Source organism: Anopheles arabiensis, chromosome 2, assembly GCF_016920715.1.
Source record: "Anopheles arabiensis isolate DONGOLA chromosome 2, AaraD3, whole genome shotgun sequence".
Taxonomy (NCBI): Eukaryota; Metazoa; Arthropoda; class Insecta; order Diptera; family Culicidae; genus Anopheles; species Anopheles arabiensis.
The window spans coordinates 59,389,748-59,415,926 of record NC_053517.1 but is presented as its reverse complement, the minus strand read 5'-3'; the positions used below and the strand labels follow the sequence as shown (position 1 = coordinate 59,415,926).

The 26,179-nt window shown below is 38.8% G+C and overlaps 1 protein-coding gene across 3 annotated transcripts in view; it reads left to right on the top strand.

The window, feature by feature from the left end:
• LOC120894796 (rho GTPase-activating protein 26) overlaps positions 1–25,962 on the top strand; it is a 233,603-nt gene extending 207,641 nt beyond the window's left edge. For all 3 annotated transcript variants that reach the window (XM_040297622.1, XM_040297621.1, XM_040297620.1), the window contains 3 exons: positions 23,877–24,878; positions 24,978–25,057; positions 25,137–25,962. In XM_040297622.1, the coding sequence (XP_040153556.1) occupies positions 23,877–24,878; positions 24,978–25,057; positions 25,137–25,228 (1,174 nt within the window). In that variant the 3' untranslated portion in view covers positions 25,229–25,962. The remainder of the gene's footprint in view (positions 1–23,876; positions 24,879–24,977; positions 25,058–25,136) is intronic.
• Positions 25,963–26,179: the final 217 nt, after the last annotated feature.

Genomic DNA, 26,179 nt, shown 5'->3' with positions numbered 1-26,179 from the left:
GGCCTTTGTTTCGAAGGGCGACCTCGGCCGACTCCGGACGACTCCGGACGACTCCGAACGACTCCGAACGACTCCGGACGATTCACGGATGATTCCGAACGACTCCGGATAATGCAGGGCGGACCTACCTTCCGGATAACCGTCAGTGCTGCAAAGTGTCATAAGCATCACGAGATTTTCACCAACGAAAACAATGAACCTTGGTAGCTTGATGCTCATTGATTTGATGATGATGATGATGATCAGTCCCACCCCTAACCCCAACACAGGTTTGAGAAGGACGAAAGTATCTATAAGATAATTCTACTCTAATAGTTGTTAAGAAATTAAAAAAACGAGCAAGTGGTGGCTTCGGAAAACTCTCAGAGGAACCGTCCGAGTCATACACACACCCAAGATGACCCATCAAGAAAAAAGCATCCTTTACGTAGCCCACCAAGAACCAATAAATGGATCTGGTGCACCATCAGGTTATCAGGACACAACTGTGACATGCATATGGCCAGTTCCACTAGTGCCAACCGCTGACTTCAGGGTCTCTGGAACCAACCTTCCGAAGCAGCAGAATTTAATGTATCCCTTACGTAGCTCGCCAAGTATCAACTAATGAATCCGGCGCACGACTTATCGGAACACAACTGCAACATGGATATGGCCAGTTCCACTAGTGCCAATGTTTGGCTCTAGGACACTACCTTCCGAAGCAAGTGAACCTTATGTATCTGGAATTGGCCACTTGCAATCATCAAAGAGTGAATCCTGTTGTGACCTCCCAGACCATGTGCAAACCGTAAATTCCCAAATAGATCCCGAATGACCACTTCCAATGAGTCTCTTTCATATAAATAAATAAATAAATAAATAAATAAATAAATATATATATATATATATATATATATATATATATATATATATATATATATATATATATATATATATATATATATATATATATATAGTTATGCGAGGGACATATTAAGTCTTATAAAAAAAAACATTTATTTTTCTTAATCAACCTAATGCGTCTATCGCTGGTGAGTTACAATTCTGAACTGCCTTAAACTCCCTAGTCCTAACTAGCTCGAGCCTAAGCCTATTGCGCCGATGTTTCACGATGTCATCTTCGGGCGGATGTTCTACGACGGTTGTCTTCGGGCGGATGCTCCACGACGGTTGTCTACGGGTAGATGCTGGTGATCGCTGCTCCATCGGGCATGGCACATTTTATGCTAGCTCAGCATAAAATGTGTTCTGCGATGTTTCGCTGTGCCGAACCATGGGAGGGTGCTATGATGATCTTGTGGTGTGGTTCTCGCGAGAGGAAGTAGATGTCTGCTTTGCTTCCGTTTAGCTGGAACTACACCCTATGTGTGTAACATACAGGGTTTCCCACGATTTATTGGTCAGTTCCCATGATTTTTTGGTGCGTTCTCACGATTTTTTGGTCGTATCCCATAGATTTTTGGTTCGTTCCCATAATTTATTGGTATTTTCCGATTGGACATCAATACAATTGCACCAAAAAATTCTGGGAAACGACCAAAAAATCGTGGGAACGCACCAAACAAACATGGGAACCCACCAAAAATTGATGGGAACCAACCAATAAATCGTGAGAAACCCTGTAACTCCTCCGGGGGTAGATTGAAGTTCGTCCTCGAAGTTCTCGCTGGGTGGTGTCTTCTTGACTTTGCGCGATCTTCTGATGATTGCTGATTCAATGGTGATATTCGTGTATTTTCTTGTTTTTATGTACACGAATACAATGATCGTCAGTATTGCTATTGTAATAGTTATGCTTCCAAATATTGTGAAAGTAATTTTCACATGAGAATACTGCTTTAATGCGATATGTTCGAGATGTTTTCTGTTGGAAATCATTTCATTTTGGATTTTTGTAATGTTTGTTGTTTCTATGATATTCCAATTTACTGTAAGGTTGGGGAAAGCTCCTAGTACTTCTCTTGCACTTGTTGTTGTTTCTTCTGACGTGAAGGTGTGGTTATCAATTGATATTGTGCAATTATTGAATGTAAGAATGAAGTTCCCGTTAAGTATTCGATCGTGCGGTCCACAGTTCGATTTTACTTGCGAATTTTTACGTTATTCAGCAAGATTTTATTGTTCGTAACGAGAGTGACCATTGTTTTGTCGTCTTCAATAGCTTGGCAGTTGCTTTCTTTGCCATCTAATATTGGCATGAGGCAGGTGTCTTTGAACGGTTTTGTGTATTCGCCTAGCTGCACCAAGTCGAATGGTTTGTTTGTTAAAAATATTCCTTGTTTGCTCATAATGATGTATTGTGGTATGTTAACTATAGTTGAATCGTTTAAGGTGAGCGGTACGATTTGGAATATTTTACAATTATTTTCGACTTTGGGAATTTCCAATATGTAAAACAACATCTTTTCTTTTATAGCAATTTTTGGTATTGCGTATTTCAAGGCTTCTTCTGGAAATTGCGTTTGAATACCTTGGTTGTTGATTATCGTTTCGATAGCAAGTATCTCGTTAATGGATAGCAGTTTACTATTCGTTAGTTGTATACGTGTTCGTAGGATTGCATCTTCTATGTCTTCTAAAATGCGGTTAGTTGCATCCATGTATACTAGTAAAGTAATTGCATCTATTTCTTGTAACAATAGCTTTTCTTTAGTTGAGTGTTTTTCTATCAGCAAGTTGATCGTTACAGTCATTTCGGCAATTTTGTTATTAATAACATTGTTAATGTTGATTTGTGCATTGTTTTCACTGATCAGGTCGTTTAGTGTTTTGTTGATGATTCGAAGGTCTTCGGCGTCTGGTGTACCCGCAAGCCATTTCCATGCTGATCCTAGCATATCCCAACGCTTGTGACGGTTTCTTGAAGGCGCTAGCTGGTTAAGTCTATCTTTGATTTCCTTACTCCTTTCTATTATTAAGTTTGATATAGGGAGTTTCTTATTGACTTTTCTTGCTATCTCTTCAAATTTAATTACATTGTGTTCGATATTTGTCATATTGATTGGATGTATGATTTTCATTATACCGTTTTGAATTTTACATTCTTGCTTCTCTATGAGTAGTACGGGATCCTGATTGAGATTCCTGATTTGGAGAGATGCACCACGAACGTAAGTTATTAGGATGGTCATCAATATTAGTTTTGCATCTAAAAAGATAAAGATTTTATTCGTTTAATTTTGTTTTTGTTTCTTTTGATATTCTTAAAATTTTTAAACGTTCTTGTGTTATTTTGTAAAACTTTTGTTGGATTTGCCCTGGGGTCTAACTTTTTCCTAATGTTTGGTTTAACATAAACTTCATTGTTTTCTTCAAGGTCTGGGGGTTCTTCTTTTGTTCATTTCGCTTGATTTGGATTAGTTTAGCATTTTCTAAGTTTTCTTTTACTTTCTTGAATAACTCCTGAATATTTTCATTTTGCCTGTTTGTTTGGTTAAAAACAATTTCATTTGGGGTAAATTTTGTTGACGAATGTACCGAGCTATTATATAAAGATACTGCTAACAGTATTTTTTCTTCGGTATTTAAATCGGGAAACTTGTGTTTATTTGTGTTAAATACCTCGATGATTGTGGAATGAGTTTTTTCTACTTGACCATTTGATTCTGAGCAAGAGGCATAAACTAATTCAACATTCAGGTTAGCTAAATAGTTTTGAAGTTGTATAGATCTGAAGGTCGTCTCATGATCTGTTACTATTTGTGTAGGGATTTCGTATGTTGAAAAATATTGTGCTAATGCATTTTTAACATCGGTTAGATTTTTCGTTTCGATTTTTATAAGTTGAGCATGTTTTGAAAATGAATCCACTAGTGAAAGGAAGTTTTATTATCGATTTGAAAAATATCCATGTGAACGCGTTGAAACGGTGTTTCAGTTACTGGTCTAGGGGATAATTTTATATTGTATGGTTTCCTTTCATATTTATGTATATTACAGATTCTACATAAATTGCATACTTTTTGATTTTGGATATCATTTTGGGGAAAAAATAAGCTCTTTTAATTGATTTTCAACTTCAGTTATTCCTCTATGAGCTCTATCATGTTCTTTGGAAACAATAGCGTCTTGTCTGTTTTCATTGGTTACATTTTGTACAATTTTCTGAGTGAGAACAAAATGTCCTTTTTGATTAAAAAATTTACGGTATACAGACTGTACCAATGGAATTATCTCTTCCGGTGCCATTATTGCAGATTGTTTATTGTTGTGAAAAGCTATCAGTTTTTCTTTAATATCTGATTCATCAAATTAAGGTTTACAGATAACTACTCTTCGAAAATTAGGAAAGGGACTTTCTGTAATTGTTGAATCGATATGAGAAATTTTAAATATTATTTGGTTACGATAATTATTAATGGGTCTTTCTGAAAAGTGAATGAAATAGTTGTCAGAAGTTTCAGCTGAATGAACTGTATCTGAATCACTTTCGGATGTTGGTGGGTTATTATGTTGAGAATCTGAAATGGAATTTGTTTCGTTAGCATTCATATCCATTGTGAGATGGTTCTTCCGTTCTTCAAGTGGTGCCTTGTTTTTGTTTCTGAAAGACAGGAAATGGTATTAGTTTCATCTTTTCGACTCAAAGCGTCAGCAACAACGTTTGCTTTTCCTTCTTTGTATTGTATATCGTAGTCAAAGTTTTCTAGTTCCAATCTCCATCTAAGAATTTTAGAATTTCTGGTGGAAGTTTTAATAAATGTCAACGGTTTGTGATCCGTTATCAATGTGAATTTTTGACCATAGAGATATGGATAGTATTTATTTACTGCCCAAATTATTGCTAAGGCTTCTTTTTCTGTTGTAGAATAATTATTTTCTGTTTTATTTAATGATCTGCTTGCGAATGCAATTGGTCGTTCTATTTTGTCTTGTACTTGTGATAGTACTGCTCCTAATGCATAGTTGCTTGCATCCGTCGTTAGGATAAATGGTAGGTTGAAGTTAGGGTATGAAAGTATTTGGTCCGATGTCAAGATGTTTTTAAGTTTCTCGAATGCTTGTGTGTAATTTGTATCTTTAACATTTACTGTTTCTTCTTTTTTAGGTATTGTGTCAAAGGTTTGGCAAGTTTCGAAAAGTCTTTAATAAAACGTCTGTAATATCCTATCAGTCCAAGGAATTGTTTAATTTCTTTCTGGTTGGTTGGGAGTTTCCAGTTTTTATTTTTTCTATTTTAGTTGGGTCTGGTTTTATCCCTTCTGCTGTTATTACATGTCCTAGGAATTCTGTTTCTTTTTTAAGAATTCACATTTATCAAGCTGAATTTTCAAATTAAATTCAGATAATCGTTTCAATATAATTGAAATATTTTGCAAATGATGTTTTAAATTGTTACCAGTGATTATTATGTCATCTAAATAGACATAACAAAATTTTCCTATAAATTCTTGAAGTATGTTATTCATTGCTCTTTGGAATGTGGCAGGAGCGTTTTTGAGACCAAAAGGCATTCTTGTAAATTCAAAATGACCTTTGTCTGTAGAAAAAGCGGTTTTTGCACTGTGTTTTGGATCCATTTCGATTTGATGAAATCCAGATTTCAAATCTAGTGTTGTGAAATATTGTGATTTTCCTAGACTATCTAAAATGTCTTCGATTTGTGGAATAGGAAATTTATCATCGATGGTTTTTTCATTAAGTTTACGATAATCTATGACGACTCTAATTTTCTTTTTACCAGAAGCGTCTGTTTTTTCGGTACAACCCAAATTGGTGACGAATATGGACTTGATGAGGGCTGTATAACACCTGTTTTTAGCATTTCTTGAATCTGTTCCTCTACATCTTTTTTAAAGTGATGAGGATATCTGTAAGTTTTTGTGTAGGTCGGCATATTATCATTAGTGATAATTTTATGTTTTACAGCTGTAGTGCAGGTCAGCTTTTCGTTTTCCCGTAGTAAAACATTTTTGTTTTCGAGAATGATTTGATATAATTTTTCTTTTCGAAATTTGAAAGGTGGCTTGTGCGAATAATTTTATCTAGAGTTTTTTCATTGATAGCATCGTTATATTCTATTGGAATAGGAGTTATAGTTTCAAAATTATTAACGTTGATATTAAGTTCTTTGTCATAGGATTTTATTTTCTTTTTACTGCTCAGGATTTTAACTATAGTTTTGTTGTCACTGGCATTGTAAAGACCTGGTTCAATAACGGTGTCATTATCAAATTTTTGGAAGGTTGGGACTAGCCAATCTCCGTTTGTATTTGTTTTTACTTCGATGTTATGTGAGTATAGTTTTTTTGCCGGATAATATTTTTTAAATGGTATTTCAATATTTTCAATTTCTAGTTGTTCTTTTTTGTAATTAATAATGGCATTGTTTCTAGCCAAATATTCGGATCCTAAGATTCCGTCGAAAAAGTGATGGAAGTTTAGTTCATAATAGGTTTGGCAAGGAAGGTTATAGCCAATAAGATTTGCTTTGCCTTTCTTTTCAATGGTATGCTTTCCTGAAATATTTTTATCGTTATATTTTCAGTACTTTTGCAATTTCTTACTATTCCTGGGCGAATGACATTTTTGTTCGCTCCAGTGTCTATTAATATTTTTATGGTTTGTTGGGTCACACTGTTTTGACTTGTTAGGTAAGGAAGGTAGTCTACGTTTTTTCTGGGTTTATTTTTCCCCAACAAAAATTTATGTCGATATTTTCTTCTTCATCTGATTCCGAATCAGACGGTACTTCGTTGGAGCACACTTCATTGTTATGAAGTTGCTTCCGGTTGAGGGTCAACTTACTTTTAGTTGATTCCACTTCCATGGGTTGTGGAAATTTTTCTTTTTTGCTCTCATATTTTCCGTTGCCATGATTTGGTGAATATCTATCTCTCGTTTTATATTCTTGATTTTTGGGTTTTTGAATCTGATTTTTGGATTGAGATGGTTGTGTCGAATCGATACGATTCGCGACATTTTCCGAACATTTAAATTTGCATACGAAAGCGTATGCTGCTTCCAAATCCTTGGGAGTAGCTGCTTGCGCATAACCGAAATAAGGTTGTTTTAGGCCAGCTAAAAATGCTGCTAAACCATCCTCTTCAATAAAATCATTTATAGCGTCCCAATTTTTTCGATATTTCTCGTTCTGTTTAGCTTGGGTTTTTATACTTTGCATGATCTCATTGATTTTATTGTAATATTTGTGAATGCTCATATTATCAGTCATTTTAGTTTGCCAAAGTTGACTTTTATAATAGGTAATCTCTTGTCGATCTCCTAAGGCGTTTAAGAGAATCTCTTTTATTCCTAGAAAAGTATTAGGGTTTCCAGCAAGACAAATTATATCTTTTGCTCTTCCTTCTATTTTATTTATTACGGCTGTAACAAATATTGACATTTGTTGTTCTGACACGATGCCATGAAAAATCTGTAAGGTGCTTTCGGCTGTGTTTAGCCATGATGCTAATTGTTTTCTATTACCGTCGAATTTCGGTAATGATTTTATCGGGTCAGGGATTTTGCATAGAGATTCGTATGAGTCCAATCTTAGTTCTCCTGTCGTTTGTCTCGATTGATTAGCTTGCAAATCCTGCACAACTTGTCGCAGAGCAAGAATTTCATTTTGCAATGATTCCATTTCCATTTCGTTTAAGTTCAACGAATTGACTAATGGAATATCCGATTTAAGTGGAATATGTGAATACTCTTCGGAGTGTTCCGAACTAGAGTTTTCCGTATCCGAATCGGTGTTGCCAAGTTTTTTACTGAACAGTTCCCTTGCTTTCCTTAGAGCGTTTTGTGTTTTGGGTAACTTCGGCATTAACTTGTTTTGTTTTATCTGGTATCGCGGGCCCTATCTGGTAGTACTCCCTACGATGTCGCAAATTTCGTCTATCTTGTAGTGCGAAAATTGTGTAAAAGTAACACCTATCTAATAGTATGTATACTTTCTACTTGCACGGTCTATCTGGTAGTGCCTTGCAAGGACGTGAATGTCACAAACTTTAACGAGTCAATATATCACGTCTATCTGGTAGTGCGCATACACATTAACTTTTTAAACTTGTACACTCGCGATTTCGTTGTTAGTAATTGTCACTTCACTTTACACTATTTCCGTGGGCCCTATCTTGTAGTTCTCCCACGAAAGCTTCACCTATCTGGTAGTATGAATTCGTGCACAGTGATAAACAAAATACTTACGTTATTGCTGTCGTGTCGCGGGTTCGTGCTAACTTTGCCAGTTACTGGATACTTGAAGCGCGGGGGATCCTCTACTCCTCGGCGGAAATTATTTCCTTTGGTGCTCTGGATGCTTTTGCGGGATCGCTTCGACGAAATTTATTAGGTTCCGCCTTTCCACTTGTTACACTTTAAGCATTTAACACTCCGGACGGCTGCGCCAGTTATGCGAGGGACATATTAAGTCTTATAAAAAAAAAACATTTATTTTTCTTAATCAACCTAATGCGTCTATCGCTGGTGAGTTACAATTCTGAACTGCCTTAAACTCCCTAGTCCTAACTAGCTCGAGCCTAAGCCTATTGCGCCGATGTTTCACGATGTCATCTTCGGGCGGATGTTCTACGACGGTTGTCTTCGGGCGGATGCTCCACGACGGTTGTCTACAGGTAGATGCTGGTGATCGCTGCTCCATCGGGCATGGCACATTTTATGCTAGCTCAGCATAAAATGTGTTCTGCGATGTTTCGCTGTGCCGAACCATGGGAGGGTGCTATGATGATCTTGTGGTGTGGTTCTCGCGAGAGGAAGTAGATGTCTGCTTTGCTTCCGTTTAGCTGGAACTACACCCTATGTGTGTAACATAACTATATATATATATATATATATATATATATATATATATATATATATATATATATATATATATATATATATATATACATATATATATATATATATGCACATTTTATAAAATTGTGATGCCACACTTCACACATTTTTTGGCCTCCGCACAGTTTCTGTACTCCGCACAGTTTCTGTGCTCCGCACAATTTCCAATTGGTTTGATAGTTCCAATTATTTCTTGGGCAAAAATAAGGATGCAGAAGCTGTGGATTGCGACTGAGATGAACCATTATCGCCAGAGCTTGCAGAAGAATGGAAAGGATTTCATGCTAATCTACCCTTGCTTTTCGACATCATGATTCCGAGATACTTTCGTTTGCCAAAATCGACATCGATGCAGCTTCATTGTTTTGCCGAAGCGGCATATGGAGCAATCCTGTACAACAAAGAGCAGTCTTGGAGAACGCAAAATAACGTTCGTCAAAATGCTTCAAAATGTCTACTTTCCGAACGACATGCGAGAATTGTCATCCGGAAAACCTGTGCGTGCATTTTCTTGTTTGAAATCTCTGCATCCTTTTATTGATACAGATGGATTACTCCGTGTTGGTGTCTGTCTGGGATCGAGTACTCTGGCAAACACCCTTTGCCACTACTAGGAAGTAGGCATTTTGCCAAACTAATAGCGTCCGATTGCTTCACGCAGGTCCTCGCGCCACGTTGGTTGAAATGCGAAAGGAATATAATAATTCGGTTTGCAAGAGCAGACGATGTTGCGAAAAGATGTAATCTATTCTTACAGAATGCATTCTGTCCGTCAGATATGATTTTAACCAATCGATGACAAGAGGTGAAATACCAAGCTGTGCGAGTTTTGCAAGAAGGATGTTGTGATTGATGCTATCAAACGCAGCTTGGAAATCAGTGTACACTGTATCCATTTGATATTCCGATTCAAACGATGTATGACATTCCAAAACGAACTGAGCTAAGTTGGTGGTTACGGATCGTTTAGGTACGAAACCATGTATATCAACCGATATGTAATTGTTACATGACATAACTAGGACGTCGTAGATCATGATTTCCAAGATTTTTGCAAACTTGCATAGAGATGTTATACCACGATAGTTTTTTGCATCATTCTTAGGTTCTCTTTTAAGCATAAGTGTCATCCATGAAAATTTCCACGGCTCAGGAAAGATTCCCATTTTAAGCGATGCAGTAAAAACAGTCTCTAGAGGAGCGCGCAAAGCATCAGCGCACTTTTTCGCTACGATGGTCGGCATCCCATCGGGCCCCGGATTATATGAAGTTTTCAGTCGATTGATGGCATTACAGATGATATCACCGTTAATCTCGAAATCATTTAGCGAAACACAGAAAGCGTCAGAAGGTGTGTATTCCAAAGCAGCCTCAAGCAGCGATGATGTAGTAGTATCAACAGAATAAACGCTTTTGAATTTTTCAGCGAATAGTTGACATATGTCGTAGCGATTATCAGCATGTTTATCGTTCCAAACAAGATGATTAGGTGCGCTGCTGTCCTTTCGTTTATTGTGCATGAATTGCCAGAATAATGTTGGGCAATCGATGAACTGTGATTGTAGATTTTGTGTGTAATCAATGTAGAGCAGTTTGTTCATTTGTCTAAAATGGCTGGTAATGGTATTTAGCCAGAGCTTGTCTGATGGCAAACGAGTGCGTTTATATCGGCGCTTGGCTCTATTTTTAGACCGTCTTATATTATTTAATATCCTGTTACTCCATGGAGGTCCACGTTTTCTTGATGCTGTCTTTAAGGGACAACATTCAGCGAATCTGAGCGAAGCGAACACTAATAAGTATATAGTTTATCAGTGAAGGAACGAATAGCGGTATTCAGATCATAGTTGGTGGTGCAGTCGGGATTGCAGAAGGACCAATCTACATCGCGCAGCATAGCATCCATTTTAGCGAAGTCGGCTTTGCGGAAATTAAAGCTCATGAGTGTATTAGCGTTGTCCGAGACAGGATCGTTGATATTAGTGCGATACGATTTGAATTCCGCAATTAAACATGGATGATACACATAGGTATTTATTAGCCAATCTTGTGTAGATTGGATCTGCATCCCTTCCTTCACAATATTGTCGTCAGCAAGAATGAGGTATAGTACATTGTTTTTGATATTTTTAATAAAGTTAACTTTTGTCATGCCTGCATAGTTCATTTCATCCAGCAGATCCCCGCATACGGTGGAAATTTGAGATCCAGAAAAATCGAGCATTGGTAGCCCCCTGTCTGATAACTTCCAAGCAAGATTAGGTTGGTTAAAATCCCCCAGTATTAATAATCGATCGTGTGGGTTCGCTTCTCTGACGTTCCGCACGGTTTAGCATAGAGCATTCATTACATGTGTTATTAGATTTATCTTGAGGTATGTATATGGCTCCAATAGTGTGGGCAGTGTTCATGTTTGTGATACGAATGAACACGGTTTCAATAGAAGGGTCAGAAGAGAACATTTGACTCACCCATTTTGATAGTACTGCGATTAGAACCCATCCTCCTTTAATCTTTTTACTATTTGCAGAATTTCGATCATTTCGGAAGACTGTATACCGGTTTTCAAAAAGTTGACCAGAGTAAATTTAACTGTCCAGCCAAGTTTCCGTTAGTACAATAATGTCATAGTCGCATACTGATGAAGCAGCAAAAAATCACTGAGTTTTGATCGGAGCCCATGCACGTTCTGATAATATACTTTTAAGTTATCATAATCAATTTCATTGTTATTATTATTATTATCGGATCGTAAAATATTAACATGGTCATGTGAGCTTACCGGATCATCTGGCTGCGCAATTCGTATCGTTGTGTTGGAGGGGATGGGGACAGAAGTTGCGGCGGAGATGTCAACAGAATCGGTGAGCATGGTTCTATGATCGATGAAGAGTGTAGCGGTAAAGTTTCCGTTGTTGTCGTTAGCGGCAGGTGCAGTAACGGACCATTGAACGTTTGCCTCATGCGAGCACGGGATTGGGACGACGATGCATTCTCGTTTTTGGATTGCCATGGGAAACAAATCTTTTGTATACCATGCCTCGCGGCCAAGTGCTGGGTTCTAACGCTAGATTCAATAGCGATTTAGGTACACCGATTTTGAATGAGATGAACTTGAGTTCATAAGACATGTTGTTTGGTCGAATGTTATATATCAAAATATCGGTAGTACCCAGTTGTTTTGATATCAGTTCACGCATATCATTTATTGTTGTGCTGGGATCAACTCTCGTAACAAAAAGCCAGAATTTGGTTTCTGTGTTAGGAATGAACTTGACCTCTACAGGTATAGCAGCTGTACCATGCTTTAATTCAGTGTTAGATGTGCAATTGGGAAGAATCGTTTGTTTATCTGTACAGGATGGTAGTATGAGAGAACGAGAACGGGTGTTTTCTATCCTTGTTTTCAACGAATCTAACGCAGAATGTTTTATACTTGCGGGCGGAATAACTGCTATCGATGATATGTCGACTAAGCTGGGATGCTGAGCGGACTGGGCACTAGTGTTAGTGAGCGAATTTGCTTGGTTGGACACTCGAGGTGGTGATGAAATTGTGTTTGTGATTGTGGTGTTTAAATTCTCACTCAAAACTTGATTTGGACGATTTTCACTACATTGAACTATGTTTTGCTTTTGTAGATCAGTAGGACAATCTGATGAATTAGACGAATTGGTATTTGATTGTAAGGCCGTAATAATAGCTGGTATCGCGAAAGAATTGGTTTAAAATTAACAGTCGTTAAAAATTAACCAGAGGCGTTAAAAAATTGCTAGAATTTGGCATCGCGAACGCATTGAGTTCATTTGTTAATTTTAACGACTGGTCCTATGCCGCCGTTAAACAAACGACTGTCAAGAGCGTATGCGATACAAATTAACAGTCGTTTAATTATACTGCTCGAAGTTTTTCCCCGTGTTTGCCTATATGCGATATCGAGCAATCGTTAACTGTTTTGACGGTCGTTTATTTTAACAGGAATGAACAACAAATGAACTCGGTTAAACCAAAATGAACTTTAAACGACTGTTAAAAAGAGTTCATTTATTCGCGATGCCGGCTAATGTCGGTGTATATGTGATCACTGAATCGCTTGTCTACTTATTTTACTATGTCTTCTGTGAAGGTTTGTAGGAGTTGGGCTATTGCACTAATACAGGTAGATTTGCTTTCACGGCACTGTGTGCATATCCATCTGAGACCGCTGTTGCTGAACAATTCTTTACTACATGCATTCGTAATGTTAAGGCACCTTGGATGAAAAGCAGCTTTACATGTAGACAACTCCGAATTACCACAACATTTTATGCTTTCACCAACAATGAGGAGTAAAAACTTTTTGCATGTGTCACTCATGATTGTGTATTTTATATGACTGGCTGGTGTGAGTGAGACAATGGTGTTGGCGTAAACGATGAGCTGACTTGCAGATAATTATGCGTCTTAGTGTGCGTAATGCAACTGGATGTCTGATGTTCGATGGCCAAAGATGCGATCAAAGAATGCGATATCAGCTGATGAAATTTCGTTTAAGCAGGATGCTGCAATATCAGCGGTATCGGTATGTACAAGAGCGGCAAGAGCGGCGCTCAAACTATTTGAAGCCAGTTCACAATCACAGAGAAACTACGAAGTTCAACCGAAAATAACTGGAGAAGTACGGAGCGCAAACTAAGCACTTGTTGTTCCGTCGACGATCTTGCGTGATACATAACGTTGCTCCCTGCGAGTGGCCGCTAGCCAGAATCTACGAAGTTCATCCTGGTTCAGATGGGATCGTCCGCGTGGTAACTCTTCGTACACAACAGGGGTTTTTGAAACGTCCATTGCCGCGTATTTGTTTGTTGTCGTTTGAAAAGGAAGAGTAGTAGATGTAAATTTATGAAATTTAGGTGGTAATGTTTGCTATGAGACGTTTGGTTTTGTGAATTGGGAGATGACAGACGTTTATGACGTTAGGATGACAAGTCTTTTGACAGAAGTTGGTTGTAGGCTCACGAGCAGAGAGAGAAAAGTAAAGAAGAATTAAGAAACATAACGTAGCATCTGAATAACATAATTTCATACCAAACAGTGGTATTTAGCTGCACTGTTCACAGCCAAAACAAAATCATAATTATGCTTGCGCCGGCATTAAAGTTAAGCTTGTCAGTCAGAGATCGCGTTGGACTCAAGAATTCGCATGTCGCGTTCGGCACGCTTTCATTGAGTATCATCGGTGACTGGACACGGGACTGGTGATTGGTGACACGTGTAGTTGTGTTACTGTTTAGCTCCCTGTGTTTTTCCTGTAAAACGCATGAAATAAAGAACTTAGCGCTAAAAAAATTCACAAGTGCTGTTAAATAAATGTTTGTAAACTCTTTCGGTGTCACTGTTGATATTGTGTACGTTGTTTATAGTGCAAAAATACGGGTGGATTGTGCGGTCAACAGCGTTGTACGTTGAGACAATGATCGATCCTTCCCGGTGTAGGTACAGTATCGGACAGAATGATAGGACCCTAGTGTTTTCAACGCAGCATGCACCCGTTGGGACAGGTTTATGTGTGTGTGTGTGTGTGTGTGTGTGTGTGTGTGTGTGTGTGTGTGTGTGTGTGTGTGTGTGTGTGTGTGTGTGTGTGTGTGTGTGTGTGTGTGTGTGTGTGTGTGTGTGTGTGTGTGTGTGTGTGTGTGTGTGTGTGTGTGTGTGTGTGCATGTGTGTGTGTGTGTGTGTATGTATGTTTGAATGTGTATTGGTGTGTGTGTTTGTTTCACAAGTATGTCGTTTCGGATAGATTTGTTAGTAGTTTTTTTTGTGTTTTGGGTTAGGTTTTTGTTGTAATTAGCAGGACCACCGCCCTCGCGAGCAGTGATCCCTATTCAAAAATGCAATAAGCTCAGTTTTTGATCTTATTGCCGTCGCCCACGATGACATTTATCATGCGTTGACGCATCGACATCATCAGATTCTGGATCGTTTCAGGTGGAATTTTGCTCCACACCTCTTGCATGTGATCGAAGAGGTGATCCAGATCTTCCGGTATGTTTTTACCCAGCCTCTTCTTGAATATTGCCCAGAGGTTCTCAATGGGATTGAGATCCGGGCTAAGGGCAGGCCACTTCATTGTTTTGACATTGTTGTCAGCAAGCCAAGTTTGGACAGTCCCGGAAGTATGCTTAGAATCGTTGTCTTGCATAAACATCCAAGACCGAGGAAGGTTCTTCCTAGCATGCGATAGCAAATGAGTATCAAGAATGTCTCGATAGCCAAAACGATTTAAATTACCGTGGATTCGAACCAACGGACCCATCCCATAGTAGGAGAAGCATCCCCACACCATGAGACTACCACCGCCATGCTTGAAAGTTTTGAAGCAGTACTTCGGATCAAGAGCACAATTAACAGGGCGCCGAACCAACCTGCGTCCGTCCGACCCCTGTCGATTGAATTTCGACTCGTCTGACCACAAAACCCTGCGCCAATCCTCCTCATCGAAGAACATGTGCTCAATTGCAAATAACACCCGTGCGTTTTTATGCGCAGGTGTTAAATAAGGCATTTGCGTGGCACTCGCGCGAGTAGCCCGGCACTGACCAATCTTCGCTGAACTGTGCTCGGCGTCACCGCCAATTTCAGTCTGCCTCGGATCTCTGGTGCCGAGCTAAACGGATGTTTCTTCGATGTCAAACCATGTCAAGCAACGTTTCTTCAGAGAAAAACCCACACACCCACACCCACACCCACACCCACACCACACACACAAACACACACACACACACACACACACACACACACACACACACACACACACACACACACACACACACACACACACACACACACACACACACACACACACACACACACACACACACACACACACACACACACACACACACACACACACACACACACACACACACACACACACACACACACACACATAAACACAAGTAACGTGGCAAAACAAGTGCACGGTGCGTTCAAAACATCAAGGTTTTTTTTTTGTCCGATACTGTATATGTTTGTGTTTGTGTCCGACCAACTTAGTACCGTAGTTTGTGTTGTGTGTGTGACACCGAAGAATGTGGTTTTTTTTTTTACTTGAAGACGCCTGCGTCGATTTCAATGTAAGTATAAATTGTTGATAATAGTTTCGCCCGAGATTTATTCTCCGGCATGGAGTGTTTAAAATGCTCCGCCGTGATCGTAAACGGCGATGACCCGATGTGCCGGGAGTTGTGGGTTTAGTTTTCACAGTCGGTGTATTACACCCACACTCCATAAGCCCGCGGTTAAACTTATAAGTGAGAACCGCAATGTTGTATATATGTGTGACCTTACTTACTTACTTATCCGGCGCTACAACCGCTTTGCGGTCTTGGCCTGCCTCAGGAGTGTCCGAAACCGCTCACGGTCTCGCGCCTTCGTCTGCCAGTCCGTTATCCCGGCCTTAATGGCGGACGCCTCCACGCCATCTTGCCACCTCAATTTGGGCCTACCACGCCTTCTCTGTCCTTGTGGACGGCCTAAAAGAACTTACGGTCTGGGTCGTCCGTTTCCATGCGTACAACATGGCCAGCCCACCGGAGCCTGGCGAGCTTAATACGCTGTACGACAGTGAGGTCGCCGTACATCTCGTATAGCTCGTCATTATAGCGGCTCCTCCATTGTCCTTCCACACATACGGGGCCAAGTATCCTTCTGAGCATCTTCCTCTCGAAATATGTGTGACCAGTGCTACAAAATGTCATGAGTATTACGAGATTTTCACCAACGAAAACAATCAACATGTCCGAGGTAGCTTGATGCTCATTGCTGATAGTCAATAAAAGTGCGTCATGACATCATCAACACGACATGTGAATTCTTAAGTCCAACGCGATCTCTGACTGACAAGCTTAACTTTAATGCCGGCGCAAGCATAATTATGATTTTGTTTTGGCTGTGAACAGTGCAGCTAAATACCACTATTTGGTATGAAATTATGTTATTCAGATGCTACGTTATGTTTCTTAATTCTTCTTTACTTTTCTCTCTCTGCTCGTGAGCCTACAACCAACTTCTGTCAAAAGACTTGTCATCCTAACGTCATAAACGTCTGTCATCTCCCAATTCACAAAACCAAACGTCTCATAGCAAACATTACCACCTAAATTTCATAAATTTACATCTACTACTCTTCCTTTTCAAACGACAACAAACAAATACGCGGCAATGGACGTTTCAAAAACCCCTGTTGTGTACGAAGAGTTACCACGCGGACGATCCCATCTGAACCAGGATGAACTTCGTAGATTCTGGCTAGCGGCCACTCGCAGGGAACAACGTTATGTATCACGCAAGATCGTCGACGGAACAACAAGTGCTTAGTTTGCGCTCCGTACTTCTCCAGTTATTTTCGGTTGAACTTCGTAGTTTATCTGTGATTGTGAACTGGCTTCAAATAGTTTGAGCGCCGCTCTTGCCGCTCTTGTACATACCGATACCGCTGATATTGCAGCATCCTGCTTAAACGAAATTTCATCAGCTGATATCGCATTCTTTGATCGCATCTTTGGCCATCGAACATCAGACATCCAGTTGCATTACGCACACTAAGACGCATAATTATCTGCAAGTCAGCTCATCGTTTACGCCAACACCATTGTCTCACTCCACACCAGCCAGTCATATAAAATACACAATCATGAGTGACACATGCAAAAAGTTTTACTCCTCATTGTTGGTGAAAGCATAAAATGTTGTGGTAATTCGGAGTTGTCTACATGTAAAGCTGCTTTTCATCCAAGGTGCCTTAACATTACGAATGCATGTAGTAAAGAATTGTTCAGCAACAGCGGTCTCAGATGGATATGCACACAGTGCCGTGAAAGCAAATCTACCTGTATTAGTGCAATAGCCCAACTCCTACAAACCTTCACAGAAGACATAGTAAAATAAGTAGACAAGCGATTCAGTGATCACATATACACCGACATTAGCCGGCATCGCGAATAAATGAACTCTTTTTAACAGTCGTTTAAAGTTCATTTTGGTTTAACCGAGTTCATTTGTTGTTCATTCCTGTTAAAATAAACGACCGTCAAAACAGTTAACGATTGCTCGATATCGCATATAGGCAAACACGGGGAAAAACTTCGAGCAGTATAATTAAACGACTGTTAATTTGTATCGCATACGCTCTTGACAGTCGTTTGTTTAACGGCGGCATAGGACCAGTCGTTAAAATTAACAAATGAACTCAATGCGTTCGCGATGCCAAATTCTAGCAATTTTTTAACGCCTCTGGTTAATTTTTAACGACTGTTAATTTTAAACCAATTCTTTCGCGATACCAGCTATTATTACGGCCTTACAATCAAATATCAATTCGTCTAATTCATCAGATTGTCCTACTGATCTACAAAAGCAAAACATAGTTCAATGTAGTGAAAATCGTCCAAATCAAGTTTTGAGTGAGAATTTAAACACCAAAATCACAAACACAATTTCATCACCACCTCGAGTGTCCAACCAAGCAAATTCGCTCACTAACACTAGTGCCCAGTCCGCTCAGCATCCCAGCTTAGTCGACATATCATCGATAGCAGTTATTCCGCCCGCAAGTATAAAACATTCTGCGTTAGATTCGTTGAAAACAAGGATAGAAAACACCCGTTCTCGTTCTCTCATACTACCATCCTGTACAGATAAACAAACGATTCTTCCCAATTGCACATCTAACACTGAATTAAAGCATGGTACAGCTGCTATACCTGTAGAGGTCAAGTTCATTCCTAACACAGAAACCAAATTCTGGCTTTTTGTTACGAGAGTTGATCCCAGCACAACAATAAATGATATGCGTGAACTGATATCAAAACAACTGGGTACTACCGATATTTTGATATATAACATTCGACCAAACAACATGTCTTATGAACTCAAGTTCATCTCATTCAAAATCGGTGTACCTAAATCGCTATTGAATCTAGCGTTAGAACCCAGCACTTGGCCGCGAGGCATGGTATACAAAAGATTTGTTTCCCATGGCAATCCAAAAAACGAGAATGCATCGTCGTCCCAATCCCGTGCTCGCATGAGGCAAACGTTCAATGGTCCGTTACTGCACCTGCCGCTAACGACAACAACGGAAACTTTACCGCTACACTCTTCATCGATCATAGAACCATGCTCACCGATTCTGTTGACATCTCCGCCGCAACTTCTGTCCCCATCCCCTCCAACACAACGATACGAATTGCGCAGCCAGATGATCCGGTAAGCTCACATGACCATGTTAATATTTTACGATCCGATAATAATAATAATAACAATGAAATTGATTATGATAACTTAAAAGTATATTATCAGAACGTGCATGGGCTCCGATCAAAACTCAGTGATTTTTTGCTGCTTCATCAGTATGCGACTATGACATTATTGTACTAACGGAAACTTGGCTGGACAGTTAAATTTACTCTGGTCAACTTTTTGAAAACCGGTATACAGTCTTCCGAAATGATCGAAATTCTGCAAATAGTAAAAAGATTAAAGGAGGATGGGTTCTAATCGCAGTACTATCAAAATGGGTGAGTCAAATGTTCTCTTCTGACCCTTCTATTGAAACCGTGTTCATTCGTATCACAAACATGAACACTGCCCACACTATTGGAGCCATATACATACCTCAAGATAAATCTAATAACACATGTAATGAATGCTCTATGCTAAACCGTGCGGAACGTCAGAGAAGCGAACCCACACGATCGATTATTAATATTGGGAGATTTTAACCAACCTAATCTTGCTTGGAAGTTATCAGACAGGGGGCTACCAATGCTCGATTTTTCTGGATCTCAAATTTCCACCGTATGCGGGGATCTGCTGGATGAAATGAACTATGCAGGCATGACAAAAGTTAACTTTATTAAAAATATCAAAAACAATGTACTATACCTCATTCTTGCTGACGACAATATTGTGAAGGAAGGGATGCAGATCCAATCTACACAAGATTGGCTAATAAATACCTATGTGTATCATCCATGTTTAATTGCGGAATTCAAATCGTATCGCACTAATATCAACGATCCTGTCTCGGACAACGCTAATACACTCATGAGCTTTAATTTCCGCAAAGCCGACTTCGCTAAAATGGATGCTATGCTGCGCGATGTAGATTGGTCCTTCTGCAATCCCGACTGCACCACCAACTATGATCTGAATACCGCTATTCGTTCCTTCACTGATAAACTATATACTTATTAGTGTTCGCTTCGCTCAGATTCGCTGAATGTTGTCCCTTAAAGACAGCATCAAGAAAACGTGGACCTCCATGGAGTAACAGGATATTAAATAATATAAGACGGTCTAAAAATAGAGCCAAGCGCCGATATAAACGCACTCGTTTGCCATCAGACAAGCTCTGGCTAAATACCATTACCAGCCATTTTAGACAAATGAACAAACTGCTCTACATTGATTACACACAAAATCTACAATCACAGTTCATCGATTGCCCAACATTATTCTGGCAATTCATGCACAATAAACGAAAGGACAGCGGCGCACCTAATCATCTTGTTTGGAACGATAAACATGCTGATAATCGCTACGACATATGTCAACTATTCGCTGAAAAATTCAAAAGCGTTTATTCTGTTGATACTACTACATCATCGCTGCTTGAGGCTGCTTTGGAATACACACCTTCTGACGCTTTCTGTGTTTCGCTAAATGATTTCGAGATTAACGGTGATATCATCTGTAATGCCATCAATCGACTGAAAACTTCATATAATCCGGGGCCCGATGGGATACCGACCATCGTAGCGAAAAAGTGCGCTGATGCTTTGCGCGCTCCTCTAGAGACTGTTTTTACTGCATCGCTTAAAATGGGAATCTTTCCTGAGCCGTGGAAATTTTCATGGATGACACTTATGCTTAAAAGAGAACCTAAGAATGATGCAAAAAACTATCGTGGTATAACATCTCTATGCAAGTTTGCAAAAATCTTGGAAATCATGATCTACGACGTCCTAGTTATGTCATGTAACAATTACATATCGGTTGATCAACATGGTTTCGTACCTAAACGATCCGTAACCACCAACTTAGCTCAGTTCGTTTTGGAATGTCATACATCGTTTGAATCGGAATATCAAATGGATACAGTGTACACTGATTTCCAAGCTGCGTTTGATAGCATCAATCACAACATCCTTCTTGCAAAACTCGCACAGCTTGGTATTTCACCTCTTGTCATCGATTGGTTAAAATCATATCTGACGGACAGAATGTATTCTGTAAGAATAGATTACATCTTTTCGCAACATCGTCTGCTCTTGCAAACCGAATTATTATATTCCTTTCGCATTTCAACCAACGTGGCGCGAGGACCTGCGTGAAGCAATCGGACGCTATTAGTTTGGCAAAATGCCTACTTCCTAGTAGTGGCAAAGGGTGTTTGCCAGATTACTTGATCCCAGACAGACACCAACACGGAGTAATCCATCTGTATCAATAAAAGGATGCAGAGATTTCAAACAAGAAAATGCACGCACAGGTTTTCCGGATGACAATTCTCGCATGTCGTTCGGAAAGTAGACATTTTGAAGCATTTTGACGAACGTTATTTTGCGTTCTCCAAGACTGCTCTTTGTTGTACAGGATTGCTCCATATGCCGCTTCGGCAAAACAATGAAGCTGCATCGATGTCGATTTTGGCAAACGAAAGTATCTCGGAATCATGATGTCGAAAAGCAAGGGTAGATTAGCATGAAATCCTTTCCATTCTTCTGCAAGCTCTGAAGATAATGGTTCATCTCAGTCGTGACACGCAATCCACAGCTTCTGCATCCTTATTTTTGCCCAAGGAATAATTGGAACTATCAAACCAATTGGAAATTGTGCGGAGCACAGAAACTGTGCGGAGTACAAAAAATGTGCGGAGCACAAAAACTGTGCGGAGCACAGAAACTGTGCGGAGGCCAAAAATTGTGCGGAGCACAAAAAATGTGAAGTGTGGCATCACAATTTTATAAAATGTGCAATTGTGCTCGTACATTTTACTGTGCTGTGTGTGCGTGGTGGCACAGTGCTACTTGACTGATCGCTAACTGTACCATGGCCTTTTGTCTGCAAAAATTCATGATAATATTCTGAGCCCAGCAAAATATCAATTTGACTGCGATTGCCAGCATCGGGATCAGCCAATTGAAAATCACGATTAAGTAGTGACGTGTCGATACGTTCCGGATTGTATTCAGTTATCATTGATGGGGCCGAAAAATTCATTCGACGTTTGTAGGCAAAGTTCCTTGATGGTATTTCCGCTTCAACGGTTAGCTGTGAATACCGGGCATTTGCCTACGCCCACTAGCTCTTGGTTGCGACCTTTTCCGTTCAGATGCAAACTGCGACATAGAGTTTCTGATATAATATTCTCTTGTGCGCCGCTATCGATCAACGCTCCTGCTTGTTTCTGCTTTCTTGAAGAATTTTTAACAAAAATAATCGCCATAGATAAAAGTACATGATTTTGTGATGCGGTTATAGTTGCGTTTACTGACGATGTGATACTAATAGATTCGTTCACGTTCAACTCATTCATTTGTTCCGGTAGCGATCCATTTAGCTGTTCTCTATGCAAAAGACTATGGTGTTTTTATGACATTCGGAACATCGAAATTTTATCTTGCATGCCATAGAGACGTGCCCCGGGCGTAGACAGTTACGGCAAAGCCGTTTTTCGCTTAAAAAGTGGTATTTGTCATCAATTGACATGTCGTTAAATACATTGCATGTATGAAGTAAGTATTGTTCATCACATTTTACGCAAATATGAATCAGGGATGTTACGTTCATTGCCAATTGTCGTTCTACTGTCTTTTTTAATTTACCGGTTTGAACACGAGCCCCTGTAACAGCATCTAGAACTCGAGATTGAACATAAATAAATTTCACTTAATCACCAAAACTGTGTTTTTTTTCTACATGCTTCATCCAATCATGGTGTGTTTTTTCATCCAGCTTTGATAGCATAACTGGGATAATAAGCATACCCCATTCATCAGTGCTCTCTCCTAACTGCTTCAGAAGCTTTATATTTCGCTCAAACGTGTCCACAAATGAATGGATTTCCGTCTGGCTGGAGGATTTCAAAGTGGGATACTGCAATAAAGAATTAACGTAACGCTTTTTTAGTACATTCATTTGAAAATCGCTCAACAAGAGCGTTCCAGGCTGGCATACAGCTTTCCCCTGTCGATGGAAAAGAATTAATCAGGCTAGCAGTTTCTCCTTTCCACAATTGTTTCAAATAACCTATTTTGTGCACAGGCGCTAAAGTTGTATTAGTGTAAATATTTGTCTCAAACATATCGCGGAAAGGTGGCCATTCGTCGTATTTTCCTGAAAAAAACTGGAAGCGACATGCTTGGTAATTTGATGAGGTAGCTTGATTCACCCATACTATCTTGCATTTGACTTGCCGACTCTTTCACTCGCACTAGTGGAGCTTCTACTGGTGGGTGCTTAATAATCTTCAATCTGCAATTTGAATCGATTTGAGATCCGCAATTTTAATGTAATTTTCATCTACGGCGTATAACTACCTACTACTACAATGTACAACACTAATTACTTGAGTAAATTGTACTGATTTGACACATCAATTGTAAAATTCCATATATTTTACCTTTTATCGAATGTTAAAATCTATTTCAAAAGACTCCAAGCCGTTATTTTAAGTCAGAATCATATCAAATAATTAAATAAAAAATAAACGAAAATTAGTCATATTTTGGCTGGAAATCACAAGATTCGACTTACGCGGTATTTTGCGGTCGTTCTCGGTCCCAATTTACCGTGTATCTCAGGAACCGCCTGTATTCCTCAAAACAAGTGCGAAATAAAAATAGCACCCCTACCTAAAAACAGCTTTCTGTTAATTTTTTTTCGTGGTCTCGTTTAGGTTATGGTTCAGTTACGGGTAGTGTTCATCAGAAAAGAAAAGTTACGAAGAAAAAAATGGATTTCTAACAACTTTATATAAATAATTTTAACATGTGGTAATTCAATTCTATTTAATATCTTTTCACAGATCCCAATCTACTAAAAGTCCTTTATTTCACCGTCCGGACAGCAGTAGTAGTGGAAATACTGGAACAAGTGGGAGTACTGGAGCTACCGCAGGAAATATAAGTTTCTGTAAAGATCGTATTATTTCTACTGCGCATGCTATCTACACCCAAACACAACCTGTGGTTCGTGTAGTTGCTAAATCAAACTACACTGAACCGATTATGTCTTCAAATGTGCATCATATGTCCAACAGCATACCGCCACTATACAGTAAAGGTACTAATCATTATCCGACCTATGAAGCTAAACCGACTATTATTGCTTCAATCATCAACGAATCTACTCCATCTACTCTACTTGTGAGGGATCACAACTTGTCACATAACTTGAAATCTAACACAGAAAATACTCCAAATCACAAGAATGCACAACCTAGTTCAATAGACATTCCTATCGGATACCAAAGGGCTGTAATAGGTGCATGTTACTCTCCACATCAACAACCAATCACATCATTCTCAATAAACTGTTCAGTGTCTGGAATCAATAATATTTCAAGTTGTGACTCTGCTATTCCTCATGGAATTTGTGACCGTGTAACTGCATCTACAAATAGTAATGCCGATCTTACAAATTCACGCGTAGAATTGTCAACGTATGAGAAAATAAATTCAACAAGCAGTTCGGCAGAATCAGTTTGTTCGTTATCAGGTGGTGCCGTTGGTGCCAATGTATTAACTTTACGAAACAAAAAGAGTGCCAAATCTACATCAAAATACGACAGTAGTGGAGCAATCATCAATAATTGTTCAACTATTACTTCTTTGAAATCTTTTGTTGACGTTCAAGACTCTGAACTTTTAGCTAGTCCTAGTTACTGTAGGCCAAAGAAAACGCAGCGTGTTAAAGACTATGGCCGAAATCGTCAGTTACCTAACGTTCAACAACAGTTGTCATTAGTTCAACATCAATATGTACAACAAAAACATGGAAAACCACCGTTAACGGGTCGAGCAGATATGTAAGTTAAAGTTACGCTATGAATGTTAATATATTTTATACCTAATAGCAACTTTTTTCTGTTGATATATATATATCATATATTATTTTATTTATTTAGAAGAGTACGTACTTTATACGCTTGTTTAGCAGAAAACGACGGGGAGTTATCGTTTGAACCGAATCAAATTATTACGAATGGTAAGTAAAGAAGATTATATTTTTAATAAATATACAATATAAAATAATGAGCATCAAATAAATTATGTATTTTTTTCAGTTCGCCGATCTAACGAACCAGGATGGTTAGAAGGAATATTGAATGGAAAATCTGGTTTGATACCAGAAAATTATGTGGAAATTTTAAAATAATGAATTTATCTCCACACTGGTTTAGTTAAAAATACAAAACAATAATGTGCACGCATCACTAAATTCCATAAGATATTCTTTTGATCTTTTACAAATTGATAAACACGTTCCAGACCTTGATAAAACTTCATGTTGCAAGAACTTGTTTTTTGCTACAAATTGTTTCATGTTTATTTTGTTGTAGGAATGTTCACGGAAGCATTTGACCACCAAAACAGGTACAAAATTATCCCTTGTTAATTTGAAGTCATTTTTTAAGATCAAATGCATAAAAAGTTTTTGAAAAGAATAAAAAAATGGAAATGTAGTCATTGAACAAACATTGCAGCAACATTCCCATATGCCCCCTTAGTTTTTTTTAAATTATAACTAATTCTGAAAAAGGTTTTATTTTGGGCGAAAAATTTGAAGTCGTTTTAAGTTTTGCCCTGTCGAGTAATGTCATTATTTTGAATAATTATGCGTCATTGCAGCATACAAAACGATGAAACGATAACATAAATCATAGCAAATTCAAACTTTAACATTCGTCCTATGCTCTAATAAATGTTGTTTAACATAAACGTTGCTTCCGTATTTACGACTGTACATTCCAAGCCAAATACAAATTAAAGTATTTTAGTAAGGCTAATAAGGTGAATATAAGGTATAATTATAGATCAAACCTAGTCGGAAAAAGACATAAAATAAAAATGACAAAAAATAAAAAGACATAAACATAAATTAAAATTCTATAGAACTTGTCGATGATCAATTATTGAATTTTCTTTTTTAGCCAACGGGCAATTTTGGTTACCCAAGCAACGATGTACAATTTATTTCTTATATACGACCCTCCTGATTCAATATCACTCCCTTATTCATCCTTTCTTTATCGTCTGATAGATCTGGTGGCACATTTTCCTTGTCGGATGAATCAATTTCTTTTGCAGTTCTGTACATGTACAACAT